This window comes from Thunnus albacares, chromosome 8 (assembly GCF_914725855.1).
Source record: "Thunnus albacares chromosome 8, fThuAlb1.1, whole genome shotgun sequence".
In the NCBI taxonomy this organism is placed as follows: Eukaryota; Metazoa; Chordata; class Actinopteri; order Scombriformes; family Scombridae; genus Thunnus; species Thunnus albacares.
In genome coordinates this window covers 17,783,212-17,800,327 of record NC_058113.1, presented here as the reverse complement: position 1 = coordinate 17,800,327, position 17,116 = coordinate 17,783,212, and the positions used below count along the sequence as shown (strand labels likewise).

At 38.3% G+C, this 17,116-nt stretch overlaps 2 protein-coding genes and 1 pseudogene across 3 annotated transcripts; all 3 read left to right on the top strand.

Annotated features, from left to right (window-relative positions):
• The first annotated feature begins 326 nt into the window (after nucleotides 1–326).
• LOC122987771 (metalloreductase STEAP4-like) lies at nucleotides 327–6,897 on the top strand. Of its 2 annotated transcripts, none has more exons than XM_044359803.1 (10): nucleotides 327–884; nucleotides 1,323–1,430; nucleotides 1,524–1,594; nucleotides 1,691–1,778; nucleotides 2,742–3,020; nucleotides 3,170–3,264; nucleotides 3,367–3,477; nucleotides 4,109–4,151; nucleotides 4,312–4,476; nucleotides 6,177–6,897. In XM_044359803.1, the coding sequence occupies exons 1-10, from the start codon at nucleotides 684–686 to the stop codon at nucleotides 6,330–6,332; spliced, it is 1,317 nt and encodes a 438-aa protein (XP_044215738.1). In that variant the 5' UTR covers nucleotides 327–683; the 3' UTR covers nucleotides 6,333–6,897. The 2 variants fall into 2 exon arrangements, with proteins under 2 accessions (XP_044215738.1, XP_044215737.1); XM_044359802.1 differs by having other exon boundaries at nucleotides 336–884; nucleotides 6,112–6,897.
• Nucleotides 6,898–10,124: 3,227 nt separating this feature from the next.
• LOC122987267 lies at nucleotides 10,125–10,752 on the top strand (annotated as a pseudogene).
• A 3,118-nt stretch (nucleotides 10,753–13,870) lies between these two features.
• Nucleotides 13,871–15,457, top strand: LOC122987395 (serum amyloid P-component-like). The gene is made up of 5 exons (XM_044359270.1): nucleotides 13,871–13,913; nucleotides 14,092–14,146; nucleotides 14,596–14,698; nucleotides 14,781–15,075; nucleotides 15,213–15,457. Exons 1-5 carry the CDS (start codon nucleotides 13,899–13,901, stop codon nucleotides 15,429–15,431), a joined length of 687 nt encoding a protein of 228 aa, XP_044215205.1. The 5' UTR covers nucleotides 13,871–13,898; the 3' UTR covers nucleotides 15,432–15,457.
• The last annotated feature ends 1,659 nt before the right edge of the window (nucleotides 15,458–17,116 follow it).

The following is a 17,116-nucleotide window of genomic DNA, read 5'->3' as shown; positions in this document are numbered from 1 at the left end:
TATTTCCTTTATGTCCTCAAGTTCACTGGGCGTTTCACTTATTACCTTCCTGTTTTTGTTTGTGTTTCTTACTGCGAGCATTCATTGCAGTAATTTGGAAAGACCAGAGTGTTTTGGAGTTAAAGTGTTTCCCATTGTTGCATAACCTGTCACATTTGAGCTGCTGGTTTTCCCAGAAGAACTTGAATCTTTGCCACAAGATGTCCTAACCAAATAGAAACACACAGAGACATAAACAGGCACAGAGTTTGCACAAAGAAAACATAACATGTGACTGTCAGCACAGACACACATGCCTCCCACCTTTTTGCCGCGGAGTTTCCCAGTTTAGGCACACTTCACCCTGAGTTCATCCTAAATTGGGAGGGGATGGGCCAATACAAAAACTGATTCACAGCTGAAAAATGTGTCACTTCAGAGTGTAATGAGTTAGAAGAACAGACACATGGGCACCAGAGGCATTTGCTGAGGCTTTTTCCAGAATCACCCAGAAGAGCAGTTTCTCTGAAGAATCATTTTGTTTCATCTTCTTTGGATCTGGACATATTACTCAGTCATATTTGACTACAGCTGTCCACGACTGACAGAAAACCTGGTGGAGTGTTTTGTTCTTTCAAAACCACAGGAGATATCCTCAGTGTTTGTGTCAGACTGTGGCCGTGTCGACTGACAGACTGAGCGGCATGTCAAAAGAGGTGAAGCCACAGAGCGTGGAGCTGTGTCCTCTGGGCACGGCAGCTGCCCCTGAGCAGGAGCTGCTGTGTATCTTTGGGACGGGGGACTTAGGGCGCTCTCTGGGCCAGCGTCTGCTCCAGAATGGCTACAGAGTGGTGTACGGCAGCCGCAGACCTCACAGCTGTGGCCCCTTGCCTCAGGGAGCTCAGGTAAAAAACATGGCATGACATCTTCTCAAACCTTTTCTGGGCTTTATTTTGAATGAAAATAATCGAAAGTTGATTCTTCAGAATATGCGCAGCATGCTGGTTCTGAAACAAAGTCCAATAACTGTGTCGATGAAGCCAAAGTGCATCGTCTGCTGCTGGGAGAAAGAAAACAGTTCTTATCAGGTTTTGAAAGCTGACTGAGCTAAACAAGGTCACTGATAATGTCTGTGTGTGTCTGTATCTGTGTGTGTGACATTCTGCTGCATTTTGTTTTCATCTTTTGTGCACTACAGTATGTAAATGAATAGTTTATGTGCTTAACTAGCGAACTAGTGTCACTGAACATGCTGAGCCAGTCATTACAGAGTGTGTTGCCATGTGTAATGACCGTGCATGACAACAGTAATGTGTGTGTGTGTGTTTGTGTGTGTTGTACAGGTGATGAGCCATGCAGCTGCAGCCCAGTCAGCCAGTCTGGTGTTTATTTGTATCCACAGAGAACACTACAACTTTCTGGAGATGCTTGCACCTCAACTGAGGGGGAAGGTACCCTGTTGCATGGTCAGATGCCTTTGTGTAACATAGCGGTTTTCTAATTTTTAACTTTTCATCCACTCCGCTAATCTCATTGATTGGAAGGTGCTGGTGGATGTCAGCAACAACCTCAAGAAGAATCTATACCCAGAGGCCAATGCTGAGTATCTGCAGAGGTAAGGGGAAATCAGGCAATAAAGCAATTACCTGAAATATTGGGATATGTGGTTTGAATCACCAACTACATGAAGGAAATGTTGTTTGTTGTCCAGGCTGATTCCTGAATCGCATGTGGTGAAAGCCTTTAACACCTTGTCTGCCTGGACCGTGCAGAACGGACCCTCAGATGCCAATAGACAGGTACCTGTGTTGCTGTTGTTCTGTTTCCAAACAATGTTTCTCTGTTTGAATTTAAAAACATGTTCTTTTTGAAATTGAACACTTGAAATATTGACAATCAGATTTCCTAGAATACTATTGTTTCATTGGCAAAATGTATTGGCAACTAGCTGAAATTTAAAAGGTACCAAATTAGGTTTTCTTCTTTTGCTTTTTAGGAATGAGTGTTGTTGTTTTTTCTAATGGTGACAGATCTCATTTTGGAATTAATCTATTCAGTCATGTTTGTCAAATTCTTCCTCCGCTGCAGAATTTCAAGCATTTGACAACTGTCTGCTGTTCACACAGTGGGGTACTGACCAACAAGTTAAAAATAATAGTCTCTTGCAAACTGTAAAGAATTTGAGTCCAAATTATATTATTAACTTGTTTTGAAGTTTTGATCAAACCGAGTCAAAGTAAAAGCAGCCAAATCTGAGAAGTCAGCCTTATGTCTTTGCTGTGAGTGCCATCTCTGATGTATCCTCGAATCAATTAACTCCACAGTCGCTCTTAGATCTTAGCTTCCCATCGCATGCTTTGCTTTCTCGCTCTGTACTGCAAAGCTGCGGCATATGTGGGTTTTTCTGTTTCATTTTGATCTGTTTGTGCAATCCCAGAGGACAGTAAAACCACACAGGAGTGCATGTGTGTGTTGTGTGTGTGGGGGTGAGGGAGTGGGGTAGGGTTATGTTTATGTATTGGTGTGTGTTGGTGTATCACACATAGATAACATAGATGTTGACTGAGAATTGTAAATTGCTAGTTTCTACCTGCTTTCTTCAACCAAATTTAGCATTTTACACAGGAAGTACTTTAATGTTTGATCCTCTGGAGTCAGAATCATCCTTTCATCATTGTATGTGTAAATGCAAAAACATAAATGCATAAATATAATATAATGAAGACATATATTAGGGTTTTAAAAAGCGTGAATGTTTGCAGGTGTACATTTGTGGGAACAGTGCTGAGGCAAAGCAAGCAGTGGCAGAAGTGGCCACCAAGCTGGGCTTCAGTGTTCTGGACCGGGGGTCTCTGTCAGCAGCCAGAGAGCTGGAGGACTTCCCCCTGCAGCTGTTCCCAGAGTGGAGGCTGCCGCTAAAGCTGGCGATCGGCCTCACCACCTCCCTCTTCTTCTACGTGCTTATTAGAGATGTCATCTATGCGTATGTTGAACAGGAGAAAGACATCTCTTTCAGAATCATGGTGTCCCTGGCTAACAAGGTAAAGACTATTAGTGTCCTGCAGATTGCTAGCATGTGTTCCTCTTTCAAAGGTAGCCTCTAGGTATGTTTTCTAGAAACCATTTAACTCATATCTGGTGCCTGTTGTCCTCACAATAATCTCCTCTGTGTTTATTCTCTATCTTTCAGGTGTGTCCCATTGTGTCTCTCATCATGTTGTCTCTGTGTTACCTACCTGGTATAATAGCTGCCGTCTTCCAGCTCTACAGAGGAACCAAGTACAGGTCAGACATCAAACCAGGATTGTCTTATTTTTAGTGCCTGCATTGAGGTTTCCCAATATATTTTAAAATTGTATCATATAAGTCAAGCTATGGCTCTTTCAGGCGATTCCCTGACTGGTTGGACCGCTGGATGCTGTGCAGGAAACAACTGGGACTGGTAGCACTTGGCTTTGCCTTTCTACATGTGCTTTATACTCTTATTATCCCCATACGGTATGTAGCAGGTGCACAAATCCTCATACTTTAATACAATATATCTGAAACATTTTATTACGTCTTTGTTGTTGAATTCTTCCAAAACAAATAATAGCTTGTTATCATTGTAAATTTGAGGCACAGTGGTTACCAAGTAATAAGAACTGTAACTGTAACTATAGCCTACTAAGTTGACACTGTGAACCTTGTGGAAGGCTGTAGTATTGCTGTTGTTAAATTGCATGGCATTATGCTGAGAGGATTTTCCAATATTTAGTCTACCCTCAGTGATATGAACAGGGTTGCAGGGCTGTTGTAGACTGCATTATCATGACGTAAACAGTTTAAAAATAGTGGGGTAATTAGTCTTTGTAGGGTGTAATAAATGTTTGTAGCAGTCACAGACACATTGCTACTGGTGGTAGCAGTAGCAGCAGTACTGTTAATGACATTAGTGGTAGTCAAAGAGGAAATATTGATATTGTCTAAGTATGACTAGGATGAAGTGTTGAACAGACATGTGATCTTAAAAAGGATAACATATTCAATAACATATTAAAAGGCAGGTTCACATAGTTTCAAGCCTGATACTCACATGCCTATATGTACAATTGAACAGTTTTGAATTGTGTCACTTTTGTCTACATAGATATTATGTGAGATTCAAGATTGCTGCAAGTACCATTTCAAAGGTAAGACAGCCACATTACTAAATAACAAGTGTATTTGATAAATTCAAAGCTTTGTGTTTGCATTAAAAGTACTTGCTTATTCGTACAGTATATAACAATACATTCAGATGATTTTGGATTTTGGACACATCTCTTTGCCTTGTTTTATTGTCACTCTAAGATCAAGGAAAACAAAACGGCAGCGTTTGACACCACCACAGCCTGGCGCGGTGACTCTTACCTTTCTATGGGGATTCTGGGATTCGGCCTGTATGTCCTGTTGGGAATAAGTTCTCTCCCTTCAGTCAGCAATGCTCTCAGCTGGAGGGAGTTCAGCTTCATACAGGTGTGTACTGGCATTTGTGGCTGGGTCATATGATATGTGTGAACTTAAGTGTATCCGCACATTCACAGCGATGCAGAATTCACAACTCTGTGGGCTATCAACATTTGGCACAATCTCTGAATCCTGTTTACAAGGTGAAATACTGGCAGTCACAACTGGAGGAACGAGTCTGGAATTTTTTATTACATTTTCCAGTCGTGCTGGCCCTGTGGTCTCTCCACCAGATTTCCCCTTAGGCACATGTTGGTGTCTGTGCCTGTGTGTGTGTTTACAGCAATTATTAAATGACAGATTGTCTACATATTGCATTCCAGTTGAATAGCTTGTAGAATGTTGAAATCTTCTTCCAGAAACCAAACGTCTGTATTCTGATCACATCCTCATACACACATCCGCCCACAAATGAAGAAGGTACATGTGGGTACTCTCCACTTAAATTTGCACTTAAATACACTCACTTTAACAAAATGAGAAATAGCAAAGGCTTTCACACCTATTGTAGCCAACAGATTTGGCACTCTGAGTCAGCAAAGGAAACTGAATGGCAGGCAAGCACTTTGCTGGTCATTTTAGAGACATTTCTATGACACCTCAAGAGCCAGCATTTAATAAAATGAATACAAACAAGCTCATTTGGGAAATTTAATTTGGGACAACTGATTATCTCACCTCTTCACTGTGGCCTTGAAAAGCAGCAAATGACAACTAGATTGATGATTCAGTTAACACAGAGATACATGCTCACAATATCAAACAGGCTCAGTTGGTATCCAGGTAGAAAGTGCCTGATGGATATATTTAAAGAGTGTACTGTATACTGCCACTATTGCACCTGTTTATGCTCTAGGCTGCTGAAGTTCATTTAGTGTCAAAATATACGGAGAAGCTACTGGACCTTTAAGGAATGTGGATACTGAAAGCAAAATTATTTGCCACAATCTTCATGTCATGTCCTTTAGCCAAGATTCAAGCTATGAGTGATGAGGACAATTCTGTGCTTTAGCCCAGATGTAAAATAGTTTTTAAGATTCTCTTAAATTTTTTCCTATTGAAGGTAATCTGTTTAATGTATGTTAGTAATATTTTCATCTTTCCCTTTCATGTGGGCAGACACAAATGTTTACCCTTTTTCGACTTTGACCAATTGAAAATATAACCGGCCTCACTACAGGGAACAAACTCATTCATAAATGTAACTGGGTCATGTCAAACTCATTTCCTCGTTCCACACCCCTCCCCTTTACTCCAGCCCAAATTAGAGCAGTGATTTAAATGTTAAGTTATTCATCAAATGTAATTTGGGGGACATACATTATTCTAGCCACAGTCTTTAAGTTATGTTCATGTGTATGGAATGGATCTACATGCCTGTAAATGTGCAAGTGTGTATGTATGTGTGTGTACGTGTACCTACGGTAGTTGAATTACCTCTATGTACTTCTGTGCACACAAATTAGATGAATGTGTGCACATGTATAGGTCAAAAGCCTGTCTGTGTAAAGGTCAGTCTTTCACATTCCAGCTTACTGAGCCTATTATACAGCAATTAGACCTGTGTTTTCTGTGGAAGTGTGACTGTGTGTGCGTGTGTATGTACACTGTGAGTGTGTCTTAACTGGTTTTCCTCTCTTCCAGTCCAAGCTTGGCTACCTCACCTTGTTCTTCTGCACCTTTCACACCTACTTGTACGGCTGGGACAGGTTTCTTCGCCCGTCTTCCTACAAGTGGTACATTCCTCCAGCCTACATGCTTGCTCTGGTGGTGCCTTCTGTAGTGCTGGTGCTCAAGCTGCTGCTCCTCCTGCCCTGTGTGGACCGCAGCCTCACCCGCATTCGACAGGGCTGGGAGAGGACTGAACCAGATGACAATAGCAAGAAAACATTGCTACCATAGGACTGTAACAATTAGACACACACACATACACAAAGACCATGCACAGAAATCACAGATACAGAGGCACCACGGTGACTTGCCTTGCAAGAGTTCTATGATCAGGTAACCCTAGCTCAATGTTTTTAATGTCATAAATCCACTTTACAGTTACACCTATTGTTCTGCTCTCAACAGAGAAATTAGACTGAAACTCTTGTCACCGTCTCCTTGCACAACCATGTTGGAATTGTTCCATTTTGCAAACATATTATATGATATAATGCTATGTATCTAACTCACAAATGCTCAACTTTGGTGTATTTTCCTTTACATCATCCAACTCTGATTTTTATTTGCACCTTTGTGCATCTCATTTTTTAAAAAATCTTTATGACTTATGTTTATTGGATTTATTTTTCATCCACTTCTGTACATTTTTACTCGTGGATTTGGTTCTCACAGTATTTTCATTCTCCGTAATTAATGTTCCAATATGTAAAGTGTAACCACTGTTAAATGCTCTTGAAACTAAACTTCAGTGTGACTGAATAGCATTGCCTTGTCTTTCTTATGCTCTCCAACCACCTATATCTTATCCTGTCTTGAAGCTCAGTCAAATTCAGGGAGTTTTTCCCCGCTGAGTTGAGTATGCTCTGTCTAGTCGTCTCGGTCTGATCCCTCTCCATGGTTCATCCCACCGGCTGATCTGATGCCGTTCTCCAGGAAACATTCACTCTGAGCTGCAGGCTTGTCCCCAGTCACTACTGGATCTCATCACATCAGCGGAGAGAGGAGCGTGCTGACTCCTCCTTCACACAAGTTAAGCATTAAGTCCTCTGCAGAGAGGATATAATACTTGGATGTGACAGTACAGATAGGCCCTTGATGTTGTGCTGCAGCAAGTCATTTTTGCTGATCGAGAACAGAGTGAATAAAGCATAGCATTCTGATAACTGGTAGTTCTTAGTGACACATGATCAAGCATTCATCTACTGGCAAGCAGGCATGCACACCTGCAGTATGTTGTTACATATGGGGTGCGAACTACAGGAGATCCAGGAAAAGCTTGGGGGGAAGGGGGTGGGGGTCTCTAAAATATTGACAATATGCTATTTTTGCCATGCATTTCTGTTTTTCTGTATCTTCATCATCATGGATCATGTGTAAAATTGGACTATGATTGATGTGTGATTCATACATGAGGGTGATTCATCACTTATTCACTTTTATAAAGATATTGGTAAGCATGCTGTTCTTGCCATCACCATTGAAGCGTGGTGGCACAATATTATAAACTTCCACTCAAAGATCAGTCCCATTCAGTCTGTGCGCTGAATCACCATTACTCATTTCTCTGTTTTGTAGTCAGCATACAGATATGTCAAAAAGAAAACAAGTTAGCTTACTCACAAATTTCAGATCTAGTTAAAAAATAACACAACTGTTGGCGAGACATAAGAAAGAAAAGAAGGGGAGGAAAAAATAAGATAGTTTCACAGTCAAACAAAATATCCACCAATCACCTGAGAAAATATGGAAATATTGCTTCAGTGATACAGAATCCAGTCAGCTACAGGTGAGTTGAAGCTGTTCTTCCCAGCCCAGGGAGAGAGAAAGCACTCAAAGGGACAAACATCAAGGGCCAGGCTCATATATTGTGGGCATATCTATCTATCTATCTATCTATCTATCTATCTATCTATCTATCTATCTATCTATCTATCTATCTATCTATCTATCTATCTATCTATCTATCTATCTACCTATCTATCTGTCATTCTATCTATCCATCCATCCATCCATCTATCTATCTATCTATCTATCTATCTATCTATCTATCTATCTATCTATCTATCTATCTATCTATCTATCTATCTATCTATCTATCTATCTACCTATCTATCTGTCATTCTATCCATCCATCCATCCATCCATCCATCCATCCATCCATTTATTTTCCACCACTTATCTGGGACCAGGTCAAAGTTGCATCAGACTGAGTAAGGACACCCAGACATCCTTCACCCCAGCAATGTCCTCCAGCTCCTCCTGGTGGATCCCAAAGTGTTCCCAGGCCAGAAGAGATATGTAGTCCCTCCAGCATGTTCTGGGTCTGCTCCAGGGTCTCCTACCAGTTGGAAGTGCCTGAAACACCTTCAGAGGGAGACTGCCAGGAGGCATCCTAACCAAATGTCCTGCATTAGTCTAATGCCTAATGCTTTGCTACGTAACACACACGTCTTCTTATCTGTTTTTATCATTTATATAAAAATCTATATTTTACAAATTAAATTTGTGTCATTGAGTAGCAGGACAGCATTTAGTCACCTCTTATGTGTATGTGGTAGCTACTACTGCAAATATGTTGAAGTGAATATGTTGAAGGATTGGCACCAATATTAAGATATATTCTAAACAATGCAATGTTATGGTGATTTTTCTAAGTTGTTGTCTGTTGTCCTGATCTTGTACCTGCTCATGACAACACTGGGCTACAAACAGCTTTAAAAAAATACAGAACATGATATTTCAACATGAACATGACCTTTTAACATGAATTCTGCTGAAACAACAGAAATGACTGAATATTGGAAAATACTTTTTATATGAATCTCAACTGAGAAACAACACAAAGAGAGACAGAAAGAACTTTAACTATGTAACAAACAGAAATAAGCAAGCAGCAAGTATATCAACATCTCATTCCCATTTGTCACACAACTCTGACACAGACTTCAAGGTAAGACATGATTACCACTACGAAATAGAGAAATTGAAATTGACTGTATGTAAAATATGCAAACTTTTTTTTTTTTGCTTATTGCTTTTCTATCTGCATGGTGTATTGTAGCAGACCAGACAGTCCATTACAAGCTGACATTGAAAGTTTTGTAGCAACAAAAACATTGTGTCTTTCTATTAGATGTTTTTGCTTCTCCTGGGTATGCTGACAGCATGAGCTGCAAGTCCTCAAGGGTAAAAGATATATTCTTTATCTAATATACCAATATACCGTATGTCCCAAAAGGAAATGTCACAATAAAAATAACTTAAAGGAGTTTGTTGCCTTTTCATTCACTTTTAACTTTATGCTATGGTGTGGTAACATTTTTCCTAAATAGGGTTTTTCAAACTGACTTTATATGGTTGCAACTTGGCAAAACATGCAAACTGTATGACTAAATTACTAATGTTCTCTACGGCATACTTATCATATTTTGTCTTTTTATAACTCATTTAAATTTAAAAATATAAAAACTTTTCCTTTTTTTTTTTCAATTTTTCATAAAAATTACAAGAAGGGTATTTATTAAGAAACTACCAGTTTTACCAAAAAAAAGTACAATATAATATTTATTATATTTCAAAGCCTAAAAAAACCCCAAAATAAATCTTTTTTTTTCTTTTATGAAAAGAATGTTCTTTCCAATTTCAATGAGGAATTATTTCCAGATGAAAATTATCTACTGTACATATTAACTTTTGCAACACAAAAAGATACTGGACAAATCAATGAGAAAATAAAGATAGGTGATTGAATGGTCTTTAGTAAGCTAAAGATAAATCATGAATGATGGGTTGGCCACATGGGGAGCAATATATGAATTCAATTCCAATTTCAAGAATCAATAGTTTGCAGTATGTTCCTACTATTCTGAGAACATCCAACAAATATTGCTACCACACAGCTCGTGTGAAACTGAGTACATCAAGACAGGATTGTCACTGTGAAAAGGCAACACATATGACCATTTCTTTTTAATGATTTCAGGTAATTTACAGACCTCCGAAGAGACCACATCCTTTTCTCTCTGGCCATGCCCTCTGCTTTCAATGACTTGATCTTCAGGGATGCTGTAAATTATGAGATTGAGCTCTGCAGCTGAAACATTGAGGCAGGATTCAGAGAGCAGGTTGAACATGTGGCACTCTATTTTTCCCTCATAGGTCTCTGTGTCTGGACTGGTGCAGCTGTGGTTTGATGGACAACCTTCAATTACAAAATTTGTCATGTCTGGATCAAACATCGCTGGACCCACTGTATTTATTTTAGGCCAGGTATAGTTTTTTTGTTGAGCACCACTGCTACAGTCCTGCTATTTTTCAATTTGTTGTTTCTTTCTAGCGTATAGAGGTATAGATTTTAGAACAAATATTGTACAATGTTGTTCATCTATTTATCTGCAACCTGTACAGGAGCAGGATTTCCACAGTGGCGGGTTTGACATCAAGCAGTCATTCGTTGGTATGATGTCTGATGTCTACATGAAGTACTACATCCTTTCCCCCTGTGAGATCCAGAAATATGTGGCTGAACTAAACTTCACTGCAGAGAATGTGCTAAACTGGCGTGCACTGGAGTTTCAGATTATAGATTGCTTTGCGAGGCAGCTGGATTCATGAGATCACAACAACGCAAGACCATGCAAAAATCCATCTTGTCAGGCTTCAAGTTGCGAACATGTGTCCGAAGCACCGGTCTCAGAACAGTGGTTCTCAAACTTTTTCACATCAAGGACCCCTAAACTGACACAAATTGGACCATGGACCCTCATCTGATAAGATTTTTGCTTTTAGATGTTTTATTACAGAAAGTAAAACCATGACCAAAATAGTCATACATTCTGTCATTGTGTTACTTATCGATGGAATTATAGTGAAAATAAATTATTCTCCTTTTTCACTGGGGACCCCCTGGAATCCCCTCAAGGACCCCTGGGGGTCCCCAGACCCCACTTTTAGAACCACTGTCTTAGAAAGTCAAAAAAATCAGTTTGTCTGTACTTCTATGTCCAATTTAAAGGATTTGATTCAATCATGTCAGCGTTTTGTCTTAAATCATTGCTTATGAATTTGGTAATGTAATATTATACTATACTTTATATCTCTCTCCTCTGTTTAAAGTGTAAGCATCTTTAGCTCTATTCTATTAATACATTTTTACTACATGTAGTACTTTCATGTTTTTGTTTACCATCAGTGAATGGTGTTCTCAGCTTACTGCAGTGATGTATTTGGGGTATATTCAGTTTACCCTGACATCATTGTTAGGTGTGGTTATAAGGTGCAACACGGCATACTTATAACAACTTTCAACTAGCAATTTCATGCCAAAATGAGAACTAAAATTATACTGCGCCACCCTAAAAATAACCCCAGCTGTGCCAGTCCCAATGCCATGGCGCAAGCAGGTTTGAGGCTGCATTTCATTCGTCGTTCAACATGCCCTCATTGACTTCCCCTTGGCACTTTTGGCACTTGGAATCCCCACCGCTATGTAAAGTGTCGTTCCAATTCTCTGAAAAACTCAAGTGAACTTCTCATAAGTTTAATAATTTCCGCTATGATGTCAACAAGCTGCTGATTTATTCTTCTGCTACCTTTGCGATTGTACAAAAAATAGCCACAATGCATGAAAGTGACAGAAGAAATATTAGCCCTTCAAAAAGAGAGTGAAGAAAGCAGAGAACATCTCTGATAACTGAGAGGTGTTAGTCACCAATGATCACCAATGTTTACTAAAAACAAAACAAAACAAAACAAAACAATTTTGCAAATATTTCATATTTCAGTTATTTAAATTTTCTGAACAAAAGCTCCAGATATGATCACATGTAGGTCTCAGATTTATTTTCATCATAGAGTTCATCATAATAGTGCACAGAGCCTGCTATTAGCCATGTGTATTTGAAATACAGAACAATATGTATTTCAGCATTAAGATGACTTTTAAATGCAAATTCTGTTGAACTCAAGTGAGATCCACCCTTCGAGGGCTGAGCAAGTGAGTGATCAATGATGGTCACTCAGCGCTGCAGATTAACCATTATGCATTGCAAAGTCTCATAATTTCCACTATGATGTCAACAAGCTGCTGATTTACAGTATTTAAAACAGATGTTTGCTGTCCTGATACTGTTATTGTTTGGGGAAAAATTTGCCCAATATACTCATTGTAACATTTCTGTTCAATTTTCATTACCATACAAAGATTTGCTGTTTGGTTCTTATGACGTCTGTAGTTCAGAACAACAATATTATATCATAAATCTTTTCATTATCATAGCAAAACTTCACATTCACAAAGTACATTTTATAACAGAAACCTTTATTTATTTTTTTATAAATTAAATGCAACAATACATACAAACTATTCAGCGCTCTACAAACCCCAAAACTTAAAAAACTCTTAATATGAGTAAATTGTATAATTGTCTGAACTGCTGAACCTTTTTTTTTCTTTTTCTTCTTTCATTATATAATTTATTTACCACTTAACCCTTGGCATATATGTTTATTGATGTTTATTATTGTTACGTTTTGCAGTACATAAAATATATTTTTAACAAAAACACATGTTTGTGATTGGAACAAACAGAAAGAATGTCTGAGCAAACAATCTGCAAGTGTAAGAAAATCATAGTGATCATGTCGAAATTCAGTTTTGTCGTGCTATGGAATTTCCTTTATGCATTTACTTCACTAGAATGTTATAATTCCCCATTATTTGCATTTGAAACTACCCACATTACTGAATTATGCTGTTCTGTGCACCGTTTTCACATTATAGTAATGTTAGGCCACGCAATAGTGTTTGTTTATGGTATTATGGTATTTAAGAGTCAGAAGAAGAGACAGACCTCTTCATTAGGTTGAGAATACTGACTGCAAGGGCAAGTGATTTACATTTACATCACCCGCTCCTTCCCTGCCCACTTTCCCTGTGCTCTCCAAGTGGTCTCCGTGCAACATATGCTGTTAAGTCATACCAAAGGCTGAGGGGAAGTGAACAAGGGGAAGTGGAACTACTAATGAAACGCAGCCAGGCTACCACCCATTAAAAATTGGATTTATTCTTCTGCTACCTTTGTGATTATTCAAAAAATACCCACAATGTATGAAAGTGACAGAAGAAACTTTAGCCCTTTCAAAAGAGAATGAAGTAAGCAGAGAACATCTCTGATAACTGAGAGGTGTTAGTCACAAGTGATCAACCTTTAATCTGTGTGTAAAGATAACAGTTAATGCACGTGTAAACATGGATGAATGAATTAAAAACACAACAACACACATATACACAGTCATTTGGGAATTACTCAAGAAAATACAATATTCTGCATGTTACAGTATTAATATTGACACTGTTTAGATTTAGTAAAAAAAAAAAAAAAAAATAGAAAGAAATTACAATTTTGTGAACATTTCATAATCCAGTTGTTTCAATTTTCTGAATAAAAGTGCCAAACGTGATCACATGTAGGTCTCAGATTTATGGAGTTCATCATAATAGTGTAGAGAGCCTGCTGATAGCCATGTGTATTTGCAATACAGAACAATATGTATTTCAGCGTTAAGATGACTTTTCAATGCAAATTCTGTTGAATCAATGGAAAAGTACTGTGTGAGGGTGAGCTTACATTGTGAGCATTTGAAGCCAAAAAAAAAAAAAAAAGAAATAGAGGAAGGAAACACACAGACGCATAGACAGAAATGAGGAAGCAGTGAGTGTATAAAAATCACACTTTTTCACTGCTGTACACAAAATCCAGATGCAACATTTCAAGGTAAGATCAACACATTCAAAACTGCAAAATATAGAAATTTTAAGTGATTGTATTACAAACATATTCCATTTGTATCATTAATTGTTGTAGGCTAAGCCCAATAACAGTAAATTCATTTGGACGACATTGGATCAAATTTGAGTGTTTTTTCCATGGTGCCTTTTTGTTGTTGTGTTAGATGAAGTCTTTGCTTCTGCTGGTGATGCTGACAGCATGTGCTGCTACTCCTCGAGGTAAAAATATATATTCTTCATGTAACAGACAGAATCAAAAATCACAAAAATGTTGCACTTGAGACACTTTATAGGACTTTGTTGCCTTTTCTTATTTAACTTTAAACTCACTTTTCCTACTTACCCGTCATGCACTACTCTTTTGGGTATAAGAAAAAAAATCCTCATTTGATAGGGTCAAAGAAACTGTAGATTTTGCAAGATATTAAAAGCAGGAAATATGTCACATGTTTTTCCTTAAATTACCAATGTTGTATGGGCATTATTGTTTTTCTTATAATAACTTACATTTTTTTCTATTTTTGAACATTTTTTGGATAATTCTCAGCTGGCATGGGTCAATACAAAATTACGATAAATATAATGAATGTGGTTACCTCAATTTATTGATGTAGTTAGCTAACTTTTAACTTTGTTTTTAATGCTAAAAACCAAATCTCTCTTTTCAGATCTGTCAGGGAAAATGTTCACCTTCCCACAACAAAGCAACACAGCTCGTGTGAGGCTGATTACATCAAGACAGGATTTCAGTGCTGTAACCGTCTGTCACAGGTAGCATCAAATGTAAAAGAACCTGCTGCATCACTGACTTTGTACAGTATCATGCATGATAATTTATTCTCGATGCCTGCAGGTCCTTCACAGACCTCAAAAGAGACCACATCCTTTTCTCCATGGCCACACCCTCTGCTGCCAATGACTTCCTGATTTACTGGGACCACACAAATAAGGAGATTGAGCCCCATATTAGAGACAAAAAGGCAGAATTTGGAGGGAGGGACTACAAACCGAACATGTGGCACTCTATTTGTTCCACATGGGACTCTGAGTCTGGACTGGTGCAGGTGTGGTTTGATGGACTACCTTCAATTAGGAAATTTGTCTCTGGAACAAACATCACTGGACCCTCTATAATTCTGTTAGGACAGGTATGGTTGCATTGATAGTCAATGATTTTTCAACAAATGCTATGTAAGCTAACTATTTATTACTTGTCATAGTGTATACATTTCAGAACAAATGTAGCTTTTATTTACTGAATCTCAACTCTTTTCAATCTCTACAGGAGCAGGACAGTCATGGTGGGGGGTTTGACATCAGGCAGTCGTTCGTTGGCATGATGTCTGATGTCCACATGTGGGACTACGTCCTTTCCCCCTGTGAGATCCAGAAATATGTGGATGACCTAAACTTCACTCCAGGGAATGTGCTCAACTGGGGGGCCATGGAGTTCCAGATTATAGACAGAGTACTGATAGAAAATAAACAAATGACCTGTCAGTGAACTTTAAAAACAATACTATCAATATCTCTCAAAGTCAAAAATTACATTCTCTACTATACTTTTATGTCAAATGTGAAGTGTAAGTTACCACTTTCAACATTTTGTGTTAAATCATTTATTAAAGGTTCAGATTCTTTTTCAAGTCTATATTAATACAATAAGCACATGAAAGAATTATTTTTAGTCACTCGTCATTTTACATTACCATAATTTTTGCTCTCTTTCTGTGCAAAAATTCCAAAATTCAGCCAAAGCTTCAGTAGTGCTCAGTTACCCAAATCAAGTTGGCTTTGATACCATCTTTCTCTGTAAAGTCTCTCTGTGAAGGTATCACTTTATTGCCAGTTTTACCAATATTTACTGAGGTTAGCAAGATTCCTTCACTGTGAAGCATCTTCATTAAGTGTGGGTCCATATGAAGATAGGAGAGAGTGTGCACAAGTTATTATTAGCATTACTGAACTTTTGCCAAAGCTTAATTTTGGAGAGGAAGAATGATTATAGCAACCTATAACTCTTTTAATGTATACATGTGAGTTGTAATGGCTCAAGTAAACAAGGTGTGGACTCAAATGCACAACTTACAGCCAGAACTTTTAAAGTAAAAGCTAAGGTTACTGTGTCGAATACAGCAATGATTGTCAATAAGTAGGCAGTCAAAAATAACACAACTTAACAAAAATACTTGGATGCTACAGGCAGGGAACAATGGCTGAAGGGGCATAAAGTGGGGAGCTAAAGGGGGAACTGGCAGGAGGTGTGCAGGTGGGTGTGGAGGTCAGAAGATTTGTAAAGGCAGGAATACATGTGAGACAAGTGCTGGGAGGGAAGGGCAGGTTCTGAAGTGACAGGAGGTAAACTGGCAGAATGGCAACAGAACAAAAAAAAGAGTAGAAAAAGGTTGATTTAGATGATATCTTGACAGTGAGGTGAGGTGTATGAATACTGGAAAAAATCCAAACTTAACCTTTAACTTATTGCAGTAAAAAAGTGGAACGTTTTCCTGAAGTGGTTGTCTTAGATGACTTATGTCTTTGGCAATAATGGACACTTAAAATACAAAAGAGAAGTGCAAAAACTCCCTTGGATTTATTACCAAACCATGACATTCAGCAGAACATTACAACACGCATAGTTTTTCAGTTAATGTCAGTTTGCAATTTGTCTGTGCAATTGATTATGGTTACTGAATTTATTTCCTGAACTTTTTTCATTTCATAGCATTTCAAACTGTAAAAATATAGATCAAAGAGGGGAAAAAAGACAAAACACCAATTTAAAAGATTAGACTAGAATGTGAAAGGAGTCGCTCTAATATAATCACACAGAGAGTTATCACTCCTCTAAAGAGATTTTTATTTCTCTTAACCACATTGTCTTGGTTTTCTGTGCACTTTTTCCGTGTGGTTCAGTCTCACTGTACTTTTCTCAGACTTACGCTAAAAGATTATTAAGTTGCTTCATGCCTGCTTTGTAAGTAGGTAATTGCTTTTTAACACATTAGCCATAATAACTTCATACAGTGACAATATCAGGGCTGTGACTCAATCCACTTGTTTTGCAGGTCATCTGCCCCCTAGTGTCCAAAAATGGATAAATGTAGCTTTAACACAGTTTGGAAATTTCTTTCAATTGCACAGACCTAAGCCTGTTTGTTTGTTTTTTGACACTGAAATAAACAATCT

Bases quoted from the DNA above. Each gene is read 5' to 3' on its own strand.
- LOC122987771 (XM_044359802.1), top strand. From the start codon at position 684: ATGTCAAAAGAGGTGAAGCCACAGAGCGTGGAGCTGTGTCCTCTGGGC. The intron at 3,265-3,366 runs GTCAGACATCAA...TGGCTCTTTCAG, and splicing joins TACAGAGGAACCAAGTACAG to GCGATTCCCTGACTGGTTGG. The intron at 3,478-4,108 runs GTATGTAGCAGG...TTGTCTACATAG, and splicing joins ACTCTTATTATCCCCATACG to ATATTATGTGAGATTCAAGA.
- LOC122987395 (XM_044359270.1), top strand. The intron at 14,699-14,780 runs GTAGCATCAAAT...CGATGCCTGCAG, and splicing joins GCTGTAACCGTCTGTCACAG to GTCCTTCACAGACCTCAAAA. The intron at 15,076-15,212 runs GTATGGTTGCAT...CAATCTCTACAG, and splicing joins CTATAATTCTGTTAGGACAG to GAGCAGGACAGTCATGGTGG.